This window comes from Chinchilla lanigera, unplaced genomic scaffold (assembly GCF_000276665.1).
Source record: "Chinchilla lanigera isolate Chin_1 unplaced genomic scaffold, ChiLan1.0 scaffold00001, whole genome shotgun sequence".
In the NCBI taxonomy this organism is placed as follows: Eukaryota; Metazoa; Chordata; class Mammalia; order Rodentia; family Chinchillidae; genus Chinchilla; species Chinchilla lanigera.
The window spans coordinates 22345579-22362423 of record NW_004955402.1 but is presented as its reverse complement, the minus strand read 5'-3'; the positions used below and the strand labels follow the sequence as shown (position 1 = coordinate 22362423).

At 37.2% G+C, this 16845-nt stretch overlaps 1 protein-coding gene across 1 annotated transcript in view; it reads right to left on the bottom strand.

Moving 5' to 3' along the window:
* Positions 1-16845, bottom strand: part of Galnt1 (polypeptide N-acetylgalactosaminyltransferase 1) — a 70483-nt gene that overhangs the window by 19104 nt on the left and 34534 nt on the right. Inside the window, 5 exon segments of the mRNA XM_005415409.2 lie at positions 209-326; positions 2835-3005; positions 6088-6295; positions 12770-12883; positions 12886-12935. Coding sequence (XP_005415466.1) covers positions 209-326; positions 2835-3005; positions 6088-6295; positions 12770-12883; positions 12886-12935 — 661 coding nt within the window.

The window sequence follows — 16845 nt, the reverse complement described above, 5'->3', positions numbered from 1 at the left end:
GACTATTAAGATAACTGGATTGTTTGTTTAAAGAGTTTATAATGAACCCTTAACATCACCACCAAACCTTTTATGGGCCAAAGGCTCCGAAGTAAGATTAAACTCATACTAAATTACATTTTCATTTTTTATTTAGAGACAATATGAGTAATTAAAGCTATCTATGTTTGAGGTTAAGTAAGACTTACTTTTCTTGAAGGGAACTTACCCTAAAGGAAATTTCTAGATTTTCTCCTCCCCAAATATCCATTCCAGCATCATAGGTTCCAATTTCCTGAAAATAATCTCTGTCTATTGAAAAAAGGCCTCCTGCCATTGTAGGTGTTCTGAAATACAATAATAATACAATATCAATAATTTTAATGATTTAAAATTTATAACCCATTTTTGTTTTTAAAAGTACTATAGTTTTATTACCATTTTTACTACAGAATGGTGCTTATTCTTACACTCTTCAGAAAAACTTACAGGGCCCCAGGGGCTTTCTGGATCAGATTGGACATGTACCCCAGTCATGCTGACTAGTAGATCCACTGTCCCAGTCACAGCTTTTGCCAGGATGTCTCCCTCTGTCAAAGACCTAAAGATATTTCTTGTCTTTAGCACCTCCCTTGGTCCACTGTCCTGACGATCTTCCACTTCGAATTCCTTAAATTGAAGCTATTCCTCATAATCTCCGTCTGACTATGTACCCACTCCACAGTGTCTACTAACTACAAAGGCATTTAACAATATTAACCAACTAGACTCAGGTTAGTGTTAACATGCCACGTTCTAAAGGGTGGAAAATACTGCAAAGATGCAAGACTTAACAGAATGAAAACAATGAGGCCCTTTCTTATACTTAGTTTCCACTTCCTTCAAGGAAAGGAGGAGATGAAATAGAGAATAAAAGCAATATATTCCTATAAAGATCACCATCCTGAAAGGAGCTCAATTCATCAAAACATGGCCCAGATAATGCAAAGGTACCGGTAAGCTGGGAAAGGGAAAAGGTGGATTAGGCAGATAAATTATAATAAAGGAAGATGTATGTATGTATGTATGTATTCATTCATTCATTCAAGACAGGGTCTCACTGTGTACTTTAGCCTGGCCTTGAGCTCACTATGTAGGCCAGGCTGGCCTTGAACTTATAATGACCCTCCTATCTGCCTCTCAGAGTACTGTGATTAGAGATGTGTAGCACCATGCTGAGCATGAAGGAAGGTTTAAATAAGTGAGTATCAGTTAATCATTTGAGTTCTATCGAGGATGAGTACGCAGAAAAACAAACTCTAGCCAGGAAAAACTAAGTTCTAGTTTGATTTTAAAGCCAGGCATGGTGGTGATGTCTCTTAGGTTAGACGATATTATAAAGATCGTTATTTTAAGATGAACTGGCTGGGCATAGTGATGCACGCCTGTAATCCCAGCACTTGGGAGGCTGTGGCAAAGGATCACTGTGAGTTTGATGTCATCCTGGGCCACATAAGTGAGTTCAAGGCTTGCCTGCACTACACAGTGAGACCATGCCTCAAAAAAAAAAAGATGATGAACTGGTCACCTGTGTAATGTCCATGCCCTGCTTACAACAGCAGTACTGACCTTTCTACTGTAAACAGTTTCCCAAAAATGGTTTGAACTTACTTTGATTTTCGAAAAGAGAAAGGGTTAATACCGTAGGAGTGAAAGGAAGTAGGCTAATGTCCAGAATTATTGTTTAGTAAAGGGGATTCTTGACCTGCTAAATCTTTCTGTAAGAGGATGTATATTTTACACCATTGGAGAAGACCCATAACTTTTATGAGATTTTCACAGAAGTCTACCACCTTCAAAATATTCAAGATCCCTTGATTTAGACTGAACTAAGAGCTACAAAGAGGGAAAGTCCACTGCACTGTTAAGCACTTAAGCTGGCTTGGGAAAAGAACACAGTGAAAAATCTTTGCAACTTCGCCAAAAGTAGGCTTGAAGTCATGGAAAAACAGACCTGAGAAGCTCAGAACAGGACAAAGAGACAGCCTGGTTCTGAAGAAACTGTAGGAACTCTTAATTACTACAGAAGCAGCAGGTGAATGCGAATGGGATAAAAATTGTAGGATGGCATAGAAGGCTCAAAGGTTTCAATTTCATGTCTTGCAAGCATGAGGACCATTATCTTATTATATATGAGCTCCCTGTTAAATGATAAAGTGTGGAACAAAAGAAAAATCAGAAAATGCATTAAATAAATGTTTTGTATGTTATGCTATTTCTAGTTATTTATATATTTGAAGAAAGTTCTTCTAACCATACCAGTCTGAATACAAATCTTACAGGCTCAGAGACCCAGTTTTCAGTAATATTTTCACATACTGACAAAATGCTTTTATGCCTACTGTTCCATTTTTGGACTGGCATATAACAATGGAACATAATGAAAATTTTCCTCTTCAAATTCTTTTTCCTTGAATTTTTCTAGGTAATAATATATATGAATTTCATGCAAAAATTAAAAAAATTGTAACCTTTAGCATAAATGGGTTAAGCAGCATTTGCTTGATTTAAGCTATATATTATCTTTACTGAATTACAACACAGACTGGACTTACACATTAGCAAAACGTTCAGTGATTAAAGAATGTATGTGTGCTGTCACCATTTCTTACGTACACATTTGTAGACTGAAAAATTCTGATTTTATTAAATGGCTGGAGGAAAAATCTTCTTTAAAATACTGATATATGTGCAATATTGTTCTTAATTACATGTAAGGTACACAACTGCTTCATGTTTCTCAAAATACACTCGTGATCCCCAAAGTGTCACCATGTTCTGCCAACAGTACTTTATGGTAAGTGTAAATTAATTACCTGACAGGAAGAGTTCGATCCCCTTTCCTTCTGTCCATTTCTCTTTGGGGAACAGGATACCAGCGGAAATTGAGTTTCCAATTGAATCCACCATATGTCATATCAGAGCCTGCCATGTACTCAAAAGTATCATCGCTGATCACATCAATGATAGGACATACCACTGTTCTCCTAACATTATAAAAGCAAATTTTAATGTCTTTTTAAGACGTCCTTACTTACTCTAACATTAATATGTTATATACTGTGTTTTTAAAATAAAAAATATATTCTATCATGTTAAAAAAAAAAGGTGAAAAAATTTCCTGTTGTCTCCTACACCAAGGCATCAGTCTTCTTTCCACTTGGATTATCTTTCAAAATGTTTTCATTTCAACAGCTTTATATTTCAAAAGCTGGGTGTGGTGGCACATGCACGTAATCCCAGCACTCCAGTGGTAAGGCAGGAGGATTGTAACTTTGAAGCTACCGTGGGTCACACAGCAACTTCAAGGTTGACCTAGATTACGTAGGAAGACACTGTCTCAAAAAAGACAAAACAAAATCTAAGTAGTTTTATATTTTGTCCATCTTGTGATAAACATATTCCTAAGTATATATAAGTCTGTATTTTCTATTGCTATTATAAATGGCATCTTTTCACATTATATATTTTAACTGTCCTTTGTTGGTATAGAGAAGACAGTTTATTTTTCTATAGTGATCTCATATTTGGCAACACTGCTAAATTTTTATTATTTTACGCATAATTGTTTTTCTTTAAAGGAAAGCATTATCTTCTGCAACTGACAATATTTGTTTTGTTTTCTTTTACAATGTCACTATAAGGCAAAGATTTCTAATGATACTAACAGTGGTGATTCTGAACTTTTTTGAGGGGTTCTTATCTTGTTCAATATCTTTTTAGTATCTTCTTGCTGAGGTATTCCCCACCATGACTATTCTTCCTCTGATCAGTAAATTTCCATTCTGTAACAGTTACTAAGTATTTTCTAATAGTAAATGGATGTTAAATTTTAGTGAATACATTTTTCTGTATCTATGGAAGCAACCAGTTTTAAAAATATGCTAATAGGGTATACTATATAAATTAATATTTATTTATGCATTTATTTTTGCTATTTTGTTTTGTGTTTATGGATGGAACCCACAGCTTTGACACACGGTAGGTAAGCACTCCATCACTAAGCTATATTCCCACCCTCTTTAAAGAAAGTTTTTAAAAAAATGTGAGACAGGGTCTTGGTAAGTTGCCTAAACTAGCCTCAAACTTTCAATCCTCCTGCTTTAGTCTCCTGAATAGTTAAGATTACAGGTATGCCTGCTTCATGAATATGTTTTGTAATATGAGACACAATCAGTTATGACAAGTTTTATACATATATTTTATATATAGGTCACACAATACACTGTTGGATTCAATTTGCTGATACTATAAGGTTTTTGTACTAGCATGAAAGTACAAGCATGTACTAGCATGAAAGTTTTGTACTAGCGTGAAAGGTTTTGAGCTATAGTTTTTTTTTTCCTGATTTTTAAATTAAAGTTAAGCTAGACTCATAGAAAGTTTGTTTCCCATTTTTTCTCACATTCTGTTTACAAATTCTTATGGGAGTTATTTTCCCTCTTCTATCCCATACCAAAATTGAGGCAAACAAGTTTTCTTTGATGTGATCAGATCTACTTCTCATTCTCGCTTACACTAAAGTATAGATTTCACAGGTATTATTAATATTCCTGCATTAGACAGAGCCTTGACGTGTCTTCTATCTTCTCATCTTGTTCACCTATCAAGGCAAAAGCTTAGTGTCCCCAGAGTTCAGTATAATTTCTTTTTTTTTTTTTTTGGTTTTTCTCCGGTACCGGGAACCGAACTCACGACGTTGCGCTTGGCAGGCAGGCGCTTTTGCCGCTGAGCTAAATCCCCAGCCCCTTCAGTATAATTTCTACAGGTGAAAGATGACTTTAGTATTTGTACTGCTCATTTGCTCTCATTTTAAGACCTGCAACTTTTGTGATAACTCAATGATGCATTTAAAAAATCTCTAATTTTATCCAGCATGTTAGCTTTTTCAGTTGAAACAAGTTATTCAGGATGTCTAATGTACCACAAAGTCACTATGTTATTTTAGTCAATTCCCTTCTATGCTGGCATCATCTCATACTGGTTTGGGTTCCTGTTTCTACAGAGTATGTACTATCTTTATGCAAACAAGTATTTCTTAAAGTAAGTCATCTATTATTTACAGAAAACAATTTCTTTTTTTTTTTTTTTGGCTTTTTTTCTGGTACCAGGAATCCAAGTCACAACCTTGCGCTTGCCAGGCAGGCGCTGTGCCGCTGAGCTAAATCCCCAGCTCCCAGAAAACCATTTCTTCTGGGCAATGTTCTCTTCCCTAAAGCTGCTTGATCCTCCCTAGAGCCCAATGCTGGTTTTGCTTATTTGTTTTTAAAAGGAGAAGAGATACAGTTCAGCATTTGTTAACAAGTAGAATACAAACAATGGCCTTAATTCTCTCCATTTTTCACATGGGTAGTAAAAGTCTGTCCTATAATCAATCTAGGATAAACTAAAATCTAAACTTAATGTTGACACAAACAGCTGATAACTCAAATTGCTATGACAAAATTCAACTAATATACGTTTGGCTGACTTTAGTAAGTGCCGCCCCTGAAATGTAAGAACTAAGAGCCAAGCAATAGATAATTCTTTGGAAAATGTATTATATGAAAGGCTATACAGGCATGCACTGTACCAGTACTCTTCCTGTATTACCTAAGATCATAGTACTTTACTATACACAGTAAAAACTATGTCAGGACTACAGGTCTTCTGTCCCTTCTAGTTCTTGGCTTGCTATAAGTTGAAGGCTACAGTCCCAATGAAGACAGAGATGAGATAACCTGCCTGCTCCAGTGTCAGCATTAGCAATCAAGGCCAAGTAAAAGTTGCATCCTGCCTTGAGTTTTCTGTCTGTCTGTTCTGCTCTTGTTTGGTGAAGAGTGTACAGTATATATTCTAACAATAAGCTTCCCAGTCCATCTTCAATAACAAGACTATTTACGAACTGTCCTGCAAGACCTTAACATGTGGTTTTCTTTACATTTTATTAACAGTGCTCTTTAGGGCATTTTATAGGCAACTTGAGAGGAAACTGTTTTTTGTACTTCTTTTAAAATTCCAAAGTTTGTAACCCACCATAACATTGGATAAATCTACTGAGAACAAGCTTACAAACTCCAGAAAAATTACCTGTCATGTTTGATCCTGGCTAAGAGAGGCTCCAGCCATCCCACTGTGCACTCGCAATGGGCATCTAAAAAGGTGATCACTTGGCCTTTGGAAACGGCAGCACCTTTCAATCTCGCTCTGATCAATCCAGAACGCTGTTCCATTCGAATTACATGAACTGGCACTTTTAGTTTTTTCACATAACTCTCTAGAGGTCTTTTCAAAAAATCTGAAAAATTAACAAAACAACATGAAAGAAAAGAGTGAACTGGTATTGCCCAGATGTAAAGCAATTTTGATATGCTTTAAAAAAACAAAAACAAAAACAAAACGAAAACAGGGTCTCACTTTGTATTGCAGGGTGGCCATGAACTCACTATGTACCCCAGGCTGGCCTGGAACTCACAGTGATCCTCCTGTCTCAGCCTCCCAAGTGCTGGGCTTACCGCCATGTGCCACCACACCTTGCTGATATGCAATCATTTCTTTAACATATTATATATTTATCGAGAACTTCTAGTGCCACACAAATGCATTTCACTAAAGAAGCCTTTCTGGTTTTTGACAGCATGGACTGGAGCTGCCTCTACTTTACTGCATGTGGAACTAGAAAAGCATCTTTGGCTCCGGCACTCCCAAGGATAGGATGTCACCACACTTCTCTAACTCTCTGGCATGCCTGATACTTCTTTTTCTAATCATGCTTAAAGATCAGAAACAGAAAGAAGTACTTCAAGAACTTTAAATCCAGACCTTCACAGAAAGAAGGAACAGAATATGCCACAGCTGTTATAGTCCTGAAAATTGTGGGATGTCTTCAGATGTAAAAACAAATTGTCTGCTGATCATCAGTCTTTGACTACCCAGTTCTTTCATCAGAAATCAGGAAGTGAGGTCAAGCTGAGAAGAGAAGACGAGAGGTCTTCAACAGACGAGCAGGTCCAATGAAAAAACTTTTGAAGAGGGAAAGGTAATTAAAAGTACGGGTAGGGGTAGGGAAAAGGAGAGAAAGAGAACTACCCTGGAGAGATCTGGTAAGGTTATGCCCATAAGGCAAGGATGTGCCAGCTTCAAAGTTCACAACTGACTTTAAAAAGCACTAGAGAATGTGCATCTTACTCCAAGTAGAGAAAAAAGATCTTTTGGATCAAGTTATTCTGTAGGATTTATGGCAGAGAAGCTACTGATGGTGATATAACAATATGACCAAATATCTTTCCAGTTAGTCCCCATACAATAGGCATAAGGATAATCTCTCTAGGGAAAGAAATATTTAGATGGAACTACTAGAATTCCTATGACTAGCTCTGTCCAATAGGACTTTAGTGATTCATAGAAGTCAGGATGTATATATTAAAGGGCTCATCAAATACTACAAGTAGGGATCCAAAGAACTTCCTATATGGTGTGTGTAGGGGGGTGTCAAATGGAAGTGAAATAATTCTTGCCTGTTTGGTAAGATCGGAATGGGTCAATATGAAATAATCAGGGATGTGAAATCTGTGAAAGAGAGAAAGATCTACATGTCTCAACACACTAGATTACTAGTAACTTCCATTTCTGCTAACAAACTTCTAAGTATTGGGGCTAGAGAGAATATATATATATATATATATATATATATAATTTTATGAACTAAGCCTTATGGTCAGAAAGACCTAACTAGATTCTGAGTAAAAAGGTAGGTGCACCCAGGGGGAAAAAAGAAAAAGAAAGGTGTAAGCAGTGCCAATTTCAGAGAAAAGCACTACTGTGCAGTAGCAGCTAACGTTCTGTAATTATTTTAGCACAATGCTAGTTATAGATTTATTTCACTTAATTCTCATAACCACCCTGTACAGTTAAAATGAAAATCCTAGGTCCAGAATCTCACATGAATGTGATCAAGGAAACATGGTTAAGGGTTAAACTCAAAAGCAATCCTAGGTCTGCTTGACTTCAAATCCTACTTTTTTACCCACAGAAAGAAAATGCTTAAAGGGAACTCTACAGAGACAATTCAGAATTTTAGAAATACCTGATCTGACATAAATTTATACTTTATGTCTGGAAATGGACCAAATCTCATGTGATAGGGATATACTCTAGTACCTTAAATCAGTCAAAGTTGATATATAATAAGCAATGTTTCTTAAAAATATTAGATTAAAATGCTTTCTAAAAATCAAAGCAAGCTAATCCTCAAATCCTATATCTTTAAAAGTTGTGCTGCTTTATCTAGTCTATGAACAAAATGAAAAATACATGATTGTGTGATATAACTCCAAAAACTTGTTACTTTACAAACTTTTTTGGCATCTTTATGGATTTCATGCAGTAAGGCTAAGAAATAAGTTTCTTTCAGATGATAGAGACTTAAGGGGCCAACAGTCGGGTAGGAAAATATGAACTAACAAGCCTCATCCTACAAAAATGAAGCCATGAGAAAGGATTATGGTTAGCAAGTATTATTTTACTTTAAAATGAGGGTGAATCTTGTTTGTAAGAATATCTTTACAACTACTGTCCTATACATGGACCTCTACGTATCCATCAGGAAGCATGAGGTTGTCAGAGAGTGAGAATGTCAAGAAAAATTTCACTGTTCAAACATCTAAAAAATATTAACTAGAGCTCTAAAGTGTAGTAGGAAGTGCAAGGAATTTAGGGTCTAACAAATCTGGCTCTAATTCACCTTCCTTCTGTGTAAAACAAAATAGTATGTAAGTTTTAAGTCTTAAGATAACCTTCTGAGGTTACAGTCATATAACTTCAGACATGAACTATGAATTAATTCAGACCCTGACTCTGATATAGATTTTATAACAATAAAGTTTCAACAGAGGCCATCAGAAGTAAGGTACACACTGTTTAAGAAGTCAAGCCCTGGGTTTACAGAGCTTGGGTACTCTCTATCATGGTAACTTCCTTTTTGCTCATCATCAATAAAACAGAACTTGCAGAATCTACTTCCTACTTCTATTAACAGAATTACTCAGGTTAACTGTAAAATCAAATACCCTAAGACCATGAGCAGACAACTCATGCTGTACACTCTAATTAGGAAGCATACACAGGGAAGCAGTAAATGTGAAGATTAAATGGTGTTAGAATATTCATTCATTCATTTAATAAATTCCATCCTGTTTACTATGTAACAGGCATTGTGGGCACCGAGGAGATAGACAATAGTGAGCTTATGGCTCCGATGGAGGGGTTTACTCTAGTTAGGGAAGACAGACATTAAACAAGTCAATAACTGAAACTCCAGTGAACACTGAGGCAAAGTAGAGAGTATCAAGTTGTGTGAAGACGGACATGGCAGAGTTTAGGGAGGTGAAGGAATCCCTCTCTAAATCAGTAACATTTGAGATGAGCTCTGAGTGTGATTAGATGTTAACTATGCTGCAGATGGTAGAACAACATTCCCTAGAGGACAATGTTCTAGGAGACAGAATAGCACCTGCACAGGTGATAGTCCTGAGGTAGAAAAGAGGACACTCTCAATAAATTCAAAGAAAACAAAGCAATGTGGGAATGAGGTGGCAGGGAATGGACTGAGATGTGACTAGAGATGCTGGATGAAGTCATGCAGGCTTTAATCAGAGAGGTTACATCATCATGTTTGCAAGTAACTCTGTATGTACTGTGGTGGACAGATGGGAAGATGCGAAACTGTGTGCAGAGAGACAGACTGGTTGGTTTATTTTAGCAGTCCAGGTGAGAAATGATGGTGACCTGGATGTATCTCATGAATAAGAAAAAGCAGACTTATAGAGCTACATAAAAGTAAAGCATTGCTCTGCTTCCTAGGCCCAACAATTACCATATAAATAATGGTGCCAGTGAAAATTATGTCAAATAATTCTCAATTTGGGTAGCAAGTCTGCAATTTTAACTACAGGAAACAATACTGAGTGGTTCCCAGATCTAAGAAATGGGGACCTGGGTACTTGAGGATTTCTAGGCCAAAAAAAGGAGAATCAGTCCCCTGATCATGCACTCTGGGGTGGCACTCAGGGGAACCTGTCTAGTGACAAAGCACCTTAGGTAAAGCAACTGCCCCCACTGGTTTTCTTTCAAGGATTTATACAAGGTAGACATTAAGTAAGGTCTGCACAGGAAAAGGAAGAAAGCTGGTTTATGTGACTTTGTCACTTGTAGCTATATGCACATATTTAGTGAGGCCATAACCTACAAAAAGTTACTCTTTATACAGCCTTTCTATGTACTCACAGAACAAGAAAGAAACCAAGGGAGGAAATGGAAAACTAATTCATTTTATTTACAAAAACCATCTTCCCTTCAGGAATATTTAATTTAGTAAATATCAACATATAAGTGAACCAAGTAAAAAAATCTCTTGTAGGATAAATGCTTTTACAGTCATATGCTACCCAACAATATTTTGGTTAACAACGGACAACATGTATGATGGTAGTCCATAAGATTTTATATCTTGCATCCTGTACAGAAATCAACTCAAAATGGGTCAAAGACCTATGTATAATACCTGAACCTTTGAAACTGACAGAAGAAAACATAAAAGGAACACTTGAAGCCACAGGCTTGGGCAAAGACATCCTGAAAAGGACTCCAACAGCACAGGAAGTAATACCAAGAATCAACAAATGAGACTATATCAAATTGAAGTTGCTCTATAGCAAGGGAAACAAGAGTGAAGAGACAGCCTACAAAATGAGAGAAAATCTTTGCCAGTTACTCTTTTCTTTTTCTTTTTTTTTTTTTGTGTGTGTGTTTTTGAGACAGGATCTCGCTGTATAGTCAGTCCAGGATGGCCTCAAACTTGCAGTGATCCTCCGCCTCAGCCTCCTGAATACTGGGATTACAGGCATGTGCAACTACACCCAGTGCCAATCACTCTTCTGACAGATGGTTAATGTCTAGACTACATAAAGGACTCAAAAAACTTAACACCAAAAGTTCAAATAGCTCAGTCAGTAAATGAGCAAACAAACTGAACAGACACTTCTTAAAAGTACAAGTGCCCAATAAGTATATGAAAAATATTCACTATCTTTCACCATTAGGGAAGTGAAAATCAAAACTACACTGAGATTCCATCTCACTTCAGTCACAATGGCTATCATCAAGAATACAAACAATAAATGCTAGCAAGGATATGGGGAATCAAGAATGCTTCTACGCTGCTAAAGGGAACATACGTTGGTACAACCACTATGGAAATCAGTATGGAAGCTCCTAAAAAAATCCAAGAATACAACTACCATTTCATCCAGTTATACTACTACTTGGTATATATCTGAAAGATATATCTAAAGTCTGCATACAGGGATACCTGCATACCCATGATTACTGCAGCATAACTCACAACAGCCAAGATACTGAACCAGTCTGAGTGACCTTGACAGATGAATGGATCAAAGATATATACACACACAATGGAATATTATTTGGTAGTAAAAAAAAAAAAAAAAGAATTTTGTCATCTGCAAGAAGATGGATAGATCTGGAGACACTGAATTACATATGTATTATACAACTGGTATGATTTGTGTGATTACAAATTATTTCTTTAAGTTGTACACTTAGGAAAGTAGAACTCTAATTCTTTTCTTCATTTGTATCTGTATAATATGGCAAAATAACAAAATTTAAATTGTTTTCAACACATAAATTGCTCCAAATAATATATGATGTGACTAAACTTACTGTTAAATGCACATATTTAGTGTGGGAGCAGGAAGAAGAGAGTATAACACTTAAGCCATCTTAGCAGATACAATGAGAGGAGTTGAAGATACTAATAAAAAGCTGAAGATACTAATAAAAAGTTGAAGATACAAATAAGTTGAAGATACTAAAAGTTGAAGATACTAATAAAACAAAAAGTTGAACAAAAAGTTGAAGATACTAATAAAAGAGGATGAAATAATGGGTCATAAAGTTTAAAGATGGTCAAGTAAGGAAGTAAGGGTATTTCTTCGTAGTTCTCTCTGAATCTTTCTTATGTGAACAAAAGAATATTGGAGGATTGATGCCAATGATTCCTAAATAGTTGTGCTATAGTAAAAAAAATTGGGAAATGCCAGGTTTCTGAGTTTAATAAGCATTTTTACTGATGGACTAATTTTTTTAATAGTACTCCATAGTGTGAAATCTCCAAGAATTCAGAATAAATTCAGCTAGACCAAGGCAACTCTGATTAATATCTTTTCCCCAAAGAGTGTTTCATTGTAGAGAGGGTGACGTTAGAGTCAATTACGTAACAGCTGTGTTAATCTTTTCATGTGCCTAGCTATGAAAGATTCCTGAAACTCACAAATGAAAACAGTAGGGAAAGATACACAGAACTAAGGTTCTTTCAGTTTAGAGTTCATTTTGCTGTCAAAGATACTGTACTTCCTGCTATACACAACTAAATTTCTTCATGGCTGTAAGCAGGATCTAGTCTTTTTCTGCTGACTCAAGGCTAAAGCTTCTCACAGAAGAAATCCTAACAAAATTATGTGGGCTTTTTAAAACTGTTTTACATAAACATGTATATTATAAAGCATTACTTCTTTCCAAAATAAGATTACGATGAGACACAAATTTTAAGTTTCACAACAGGATACTTTTCTACATGTGAATGAGTCCAAATGCCACAAATATTTTTAGACTAAAAATTACAGCAACTATATTTTAAACTGTTAGTGACAAAAGGTGTAGTACGTTATTGGCATTAAAATTTAAAATTTACCTCTTTCACTGGCATCATCTACTAGAACAATTTCTTCTACCATGTGTCTTGGTGAGCGATTAATGACACTATGAACAGTTCGAAGAAGTGTGCTCCAAGCCTAACTGTGAAAACAATCACCACACTTGTTGTTGGAAGATTATCTGGATACACCTTTGTTTTACACCTAGAGACAAAGCAAAGGCCTTTATAAAAAGTGACTGTTAAGATACATAATAAATGAATATGAACTAGATGGGGTGATAGAACAGTAAGAACTGTTTACTCTAGGGGTGAGATTCTTAGCTCCTTTTCATTTATTTAAATTTTGCTTGATCTTATATGTTCAATAAATAATACGTAGAGTAATATATTTAAATTAAAATTATTTTTAAAATGTCACTGCCGGGCATGGTGGTGCACGCCTGTAATTCCAGCACTCAGATTGCTGGGAGTTTGAGGCCAACCTGGGCTACTAAGTGAGCTCAACGCCAGCCTGAACTGCATAGCAGCCCCTGTCTCAAAAAGACCAAAAAAAAGATGTCTCTTTCATGTATTCTTAAAATTAGGTAGCTCTTCCTGATGAATGTTTTTGGTTGATTTAATTTAACAGAATAAACTAAGGCTATATTATTAGTCCCAAAATAAACATCTATCAAGAATCCAATTAATAATCTAGTACAGTTAATAATCTAGACAAAAATAAAATTTTCAGGAATGAAGAAAAATCGTATTTATCAAGTAGTTCCTATATACCACTCTTAATCTTCCTAGGCATTCTATAATGCGCATACGTGGACCCACATGTCACAGATGAGAAGCTGAGGATGGTGACAGTGTAGAGGCGGCAGGGTCTGATTGAAGACTCAAAAGTTCAGGTTCTGCTGGCCGAACTCTGGATAATTAAATATCAGTATGCTTTTCCTACTAACAATACCTATATGCAATCACCAGGAAGACCAAAAACACTTGAAATACAGTCACACAAAATCAACGCACTAAATTATATGCTTCAAGTGCTTTGTTAGGTAACATGGTCTCTTCTTTCAAAACTGTCGCCTAGAACACAGGTTAGAATGCAAACTATTACAGAACAGTAACAACAATAAGCAATCAGGTAGCAAAGGGCACAGAGGCCCCCTAAAGAGTGTGCCTACTAACTCTCTTAGGTATCTACAATTTTAATAGCCACAGTAGTTTTTTTTTTCCCTGCTCTTTCAAGCTCTCAAAACAGACAAAAGGAAGAAGGGAGAGGAAATGAGCAAAACACCAACCAAAACCCTCCTCTGACATTTCTGTAGCAACCCTACTGAGGGAACACTTTGCTGCAGAGCTATTCACTGGTAGTCAGAAGAAAAGGAAAACAGCAGGGAAAAAAGTGGCACAGTAAAGGGGCTTAAGGGAGAAACAGAGGGGAGGTCACTATAGGTCCCCCATATGCTCTGTTCCTCTTCCCAGAGAAAAAGAAGAAACTAGTGCTGGACTGTCCTTCACTGACCCCTCCCATCCTCCTCACCATTCCCAAGACACCCCTCCCCTTCACAGCATGGTCCCCACATCCCCACATTTAGCCACCACACCTGGAAGACCTGCACCCTTCCTGCCACTTCATTCTCCACACTCCTCTCACCCTGTGTTCACTCCAAGATCCACTAGAAGGCCCACAAGGCTTTCCACCCTCTCCACAGTTCCTCCTTCCAATTATGGGCTGAAGAAGGGGAGGCAAAAGAGTAGCTGCCTAGGATGTAAGAAACAAAATGTGTTCTTAATATTCCTAATAATATATTTTTGTGGGGTTTTCTGAGACAGGCTCTTGCTATGTAGCTCAGGCTGGCTTTGAACTTACTGTGTAGTCAGGCTGGACTCAAACTTGTTGCAATCTTCCTGCCTCAATCTTGTGAGTGCTGGGATTACAGGAATGTGCCACCACTCCCAGCTGCTAATAATATTTTTGAAATAGATTCCAATTAAAACTCTGTTACAGCTAGTAGGGTGGTGCATGCCTGTAATCTTAGCTACTTGGGAGGCTGATTCAGGAGGATCACAAGTTTCAGGCCCAGGCAATTTAGTGAGACCCTATCTCAAAACAAAAATCATAAAAAGGCTAGAGATACAGCTCAATGGTCCCTAGGTTCAAACCCTACTATCATCAAAAAACCCAAAAGCAAACAAAATACCCCTGTAATTATTAACATTAAATATATATTAAGAAATTAATAATATGCTTTGGATACCCCTCAGTGACCAAGCCAAGATATGTACTGTTTTTATGGGAGAATGCATCCTGAATGCCCAATTTGTAGACTATTAGAACAATACTTAAAAGTCAGGAATGACTGTGTGTGAGTAACGGGGACTCAAGGAGGTTCTTACATTATTTAGATTAATCATATTGTGTTATATATGATCTTTTCCCACAAGTTAATCTTTACTATAGTAGAATTATGAAGGAGAAAATAGTCAAAGTGATTTGAAGCTTGTAACATTAAAACAACAAAAGCAAAGTAAGACACAGAAAGAAGATGATTAGGTAAACTACAATGTACAAGTGGCTGTTAAGCCAGGTCCCACTGCTACAAGTAGAAAGGAAAAAGGACAAAAAAGTCTGCAAATAGTAGGTTCTGCAGAAAAAATGTAAAAACCTAGTTTGATTTCACTGATGATAGGTTAAAGAATTCTAAAACTATAAGGAAAAGAAGTTAAGAGTGTAAGAATATAGAAAGCCCTTCCCAGGGCTCATTTGAGGCATGGGAAAGTTTATATTTGTAACCCAATGGAAAAGTTATTGGAATTCTAGTGAGTTAATTCCAATCTACCACTTCTGGTACAACCCATGGTGAGAATAAAGACACGAAGGCACGCTTGTAGTTGTGGGGAGCTAAGGGGTCCTAAGTCCAGCTATGACGATGGCTGTCTGGGACAAAGGCCTCGACCCAAGGCTGAACCCGGGTTTTATTAATTCATAAGGAAAGGAGTGGCTTGAGGATGAGTGACTGTGAGAATGGCAGGAAGTAGGTGAATGTTGTGAGCTGGGCTAGGTAGGAAGCCTGAAATCACCTCTGCAAATATGTAGAGAGGGATATGCAGAAAGAGTAATCCGCATGACTCAACTGAGATAGGATGTAATGTTTTGTGGTGGGTGCTTCAGCTCTGATGTGTAATCTTTTATGCCCTGGGAAGTCATAGCTTCTTATCTTGAGGCTCAATTCCAGCCAAGAGTACGGAGCGTGGCTCTCCATCCTCCCTTGGCTCACACATGTTTTACCTGGGAGCTACAGGTGCAGGGAAACACTGCCCTGTCGTCATTGCTTCAAAGAGTACACATCAGCAGCTCGGCTAGACCAATTTACATTGCTTAAAGCCAACTGAAGGGATAAGGAAAAGTCCTAGCCAGCTCTGCACGCATCAATACACGGAAACAGGGCCAGGTTCAGCCAAAATAAAGACAACTGCTCCTCCTTTAGGGAGAATAGTCCAGGTAGTCCTCCACATAATAACATTAGAGGGAGTGGGTGTGGTAGTGCAAACCTGTAACCTCAGTATTCTGGCTGGCAGAGGCAAGAAAATTCCCAAGTTTGAGCCCACCCCAACCCCAGAAACTTGGCAACTTAGCAAGACCCTGTCTCAAAATAAAAATACACAAAAGGGCTGAGGATGCAGCTCAATATTTAAAGGTCCCTCGATTCAATCTCTGGTACCATCCCCTCCCCCAAAACCCAGACAACAAAATCAAAGAGGGAAGAATCAAAAAGAGAAGCAAAAGCCAGGCATGGTAGAACACACCAGTAATCTCAGCACTTGGAAGCTGAGGCAGGAGGATCACCAAAAGTTTGAGGCCAGCCTGGAATACACAATGAGTTCAAGGCCAGCCTGAACTACATAGCAAGATCCTGTCTCAAAAAACCAAGAGAGAGAGAGAAGCAAAATTAGAATCTCAAAGAGGAAAAGACAGAAAGTAATAGCCTACATCAAATGGCTAAACTTAATCATTCGGAGATGTAATGAATTGATGCAGAGTAATATTCTTCCAAAGCAAATCAGAAAATATGAAGAAAATGTGAGAAAATTTTGCAGTGTTTCAGAACAGGTATGCAAAT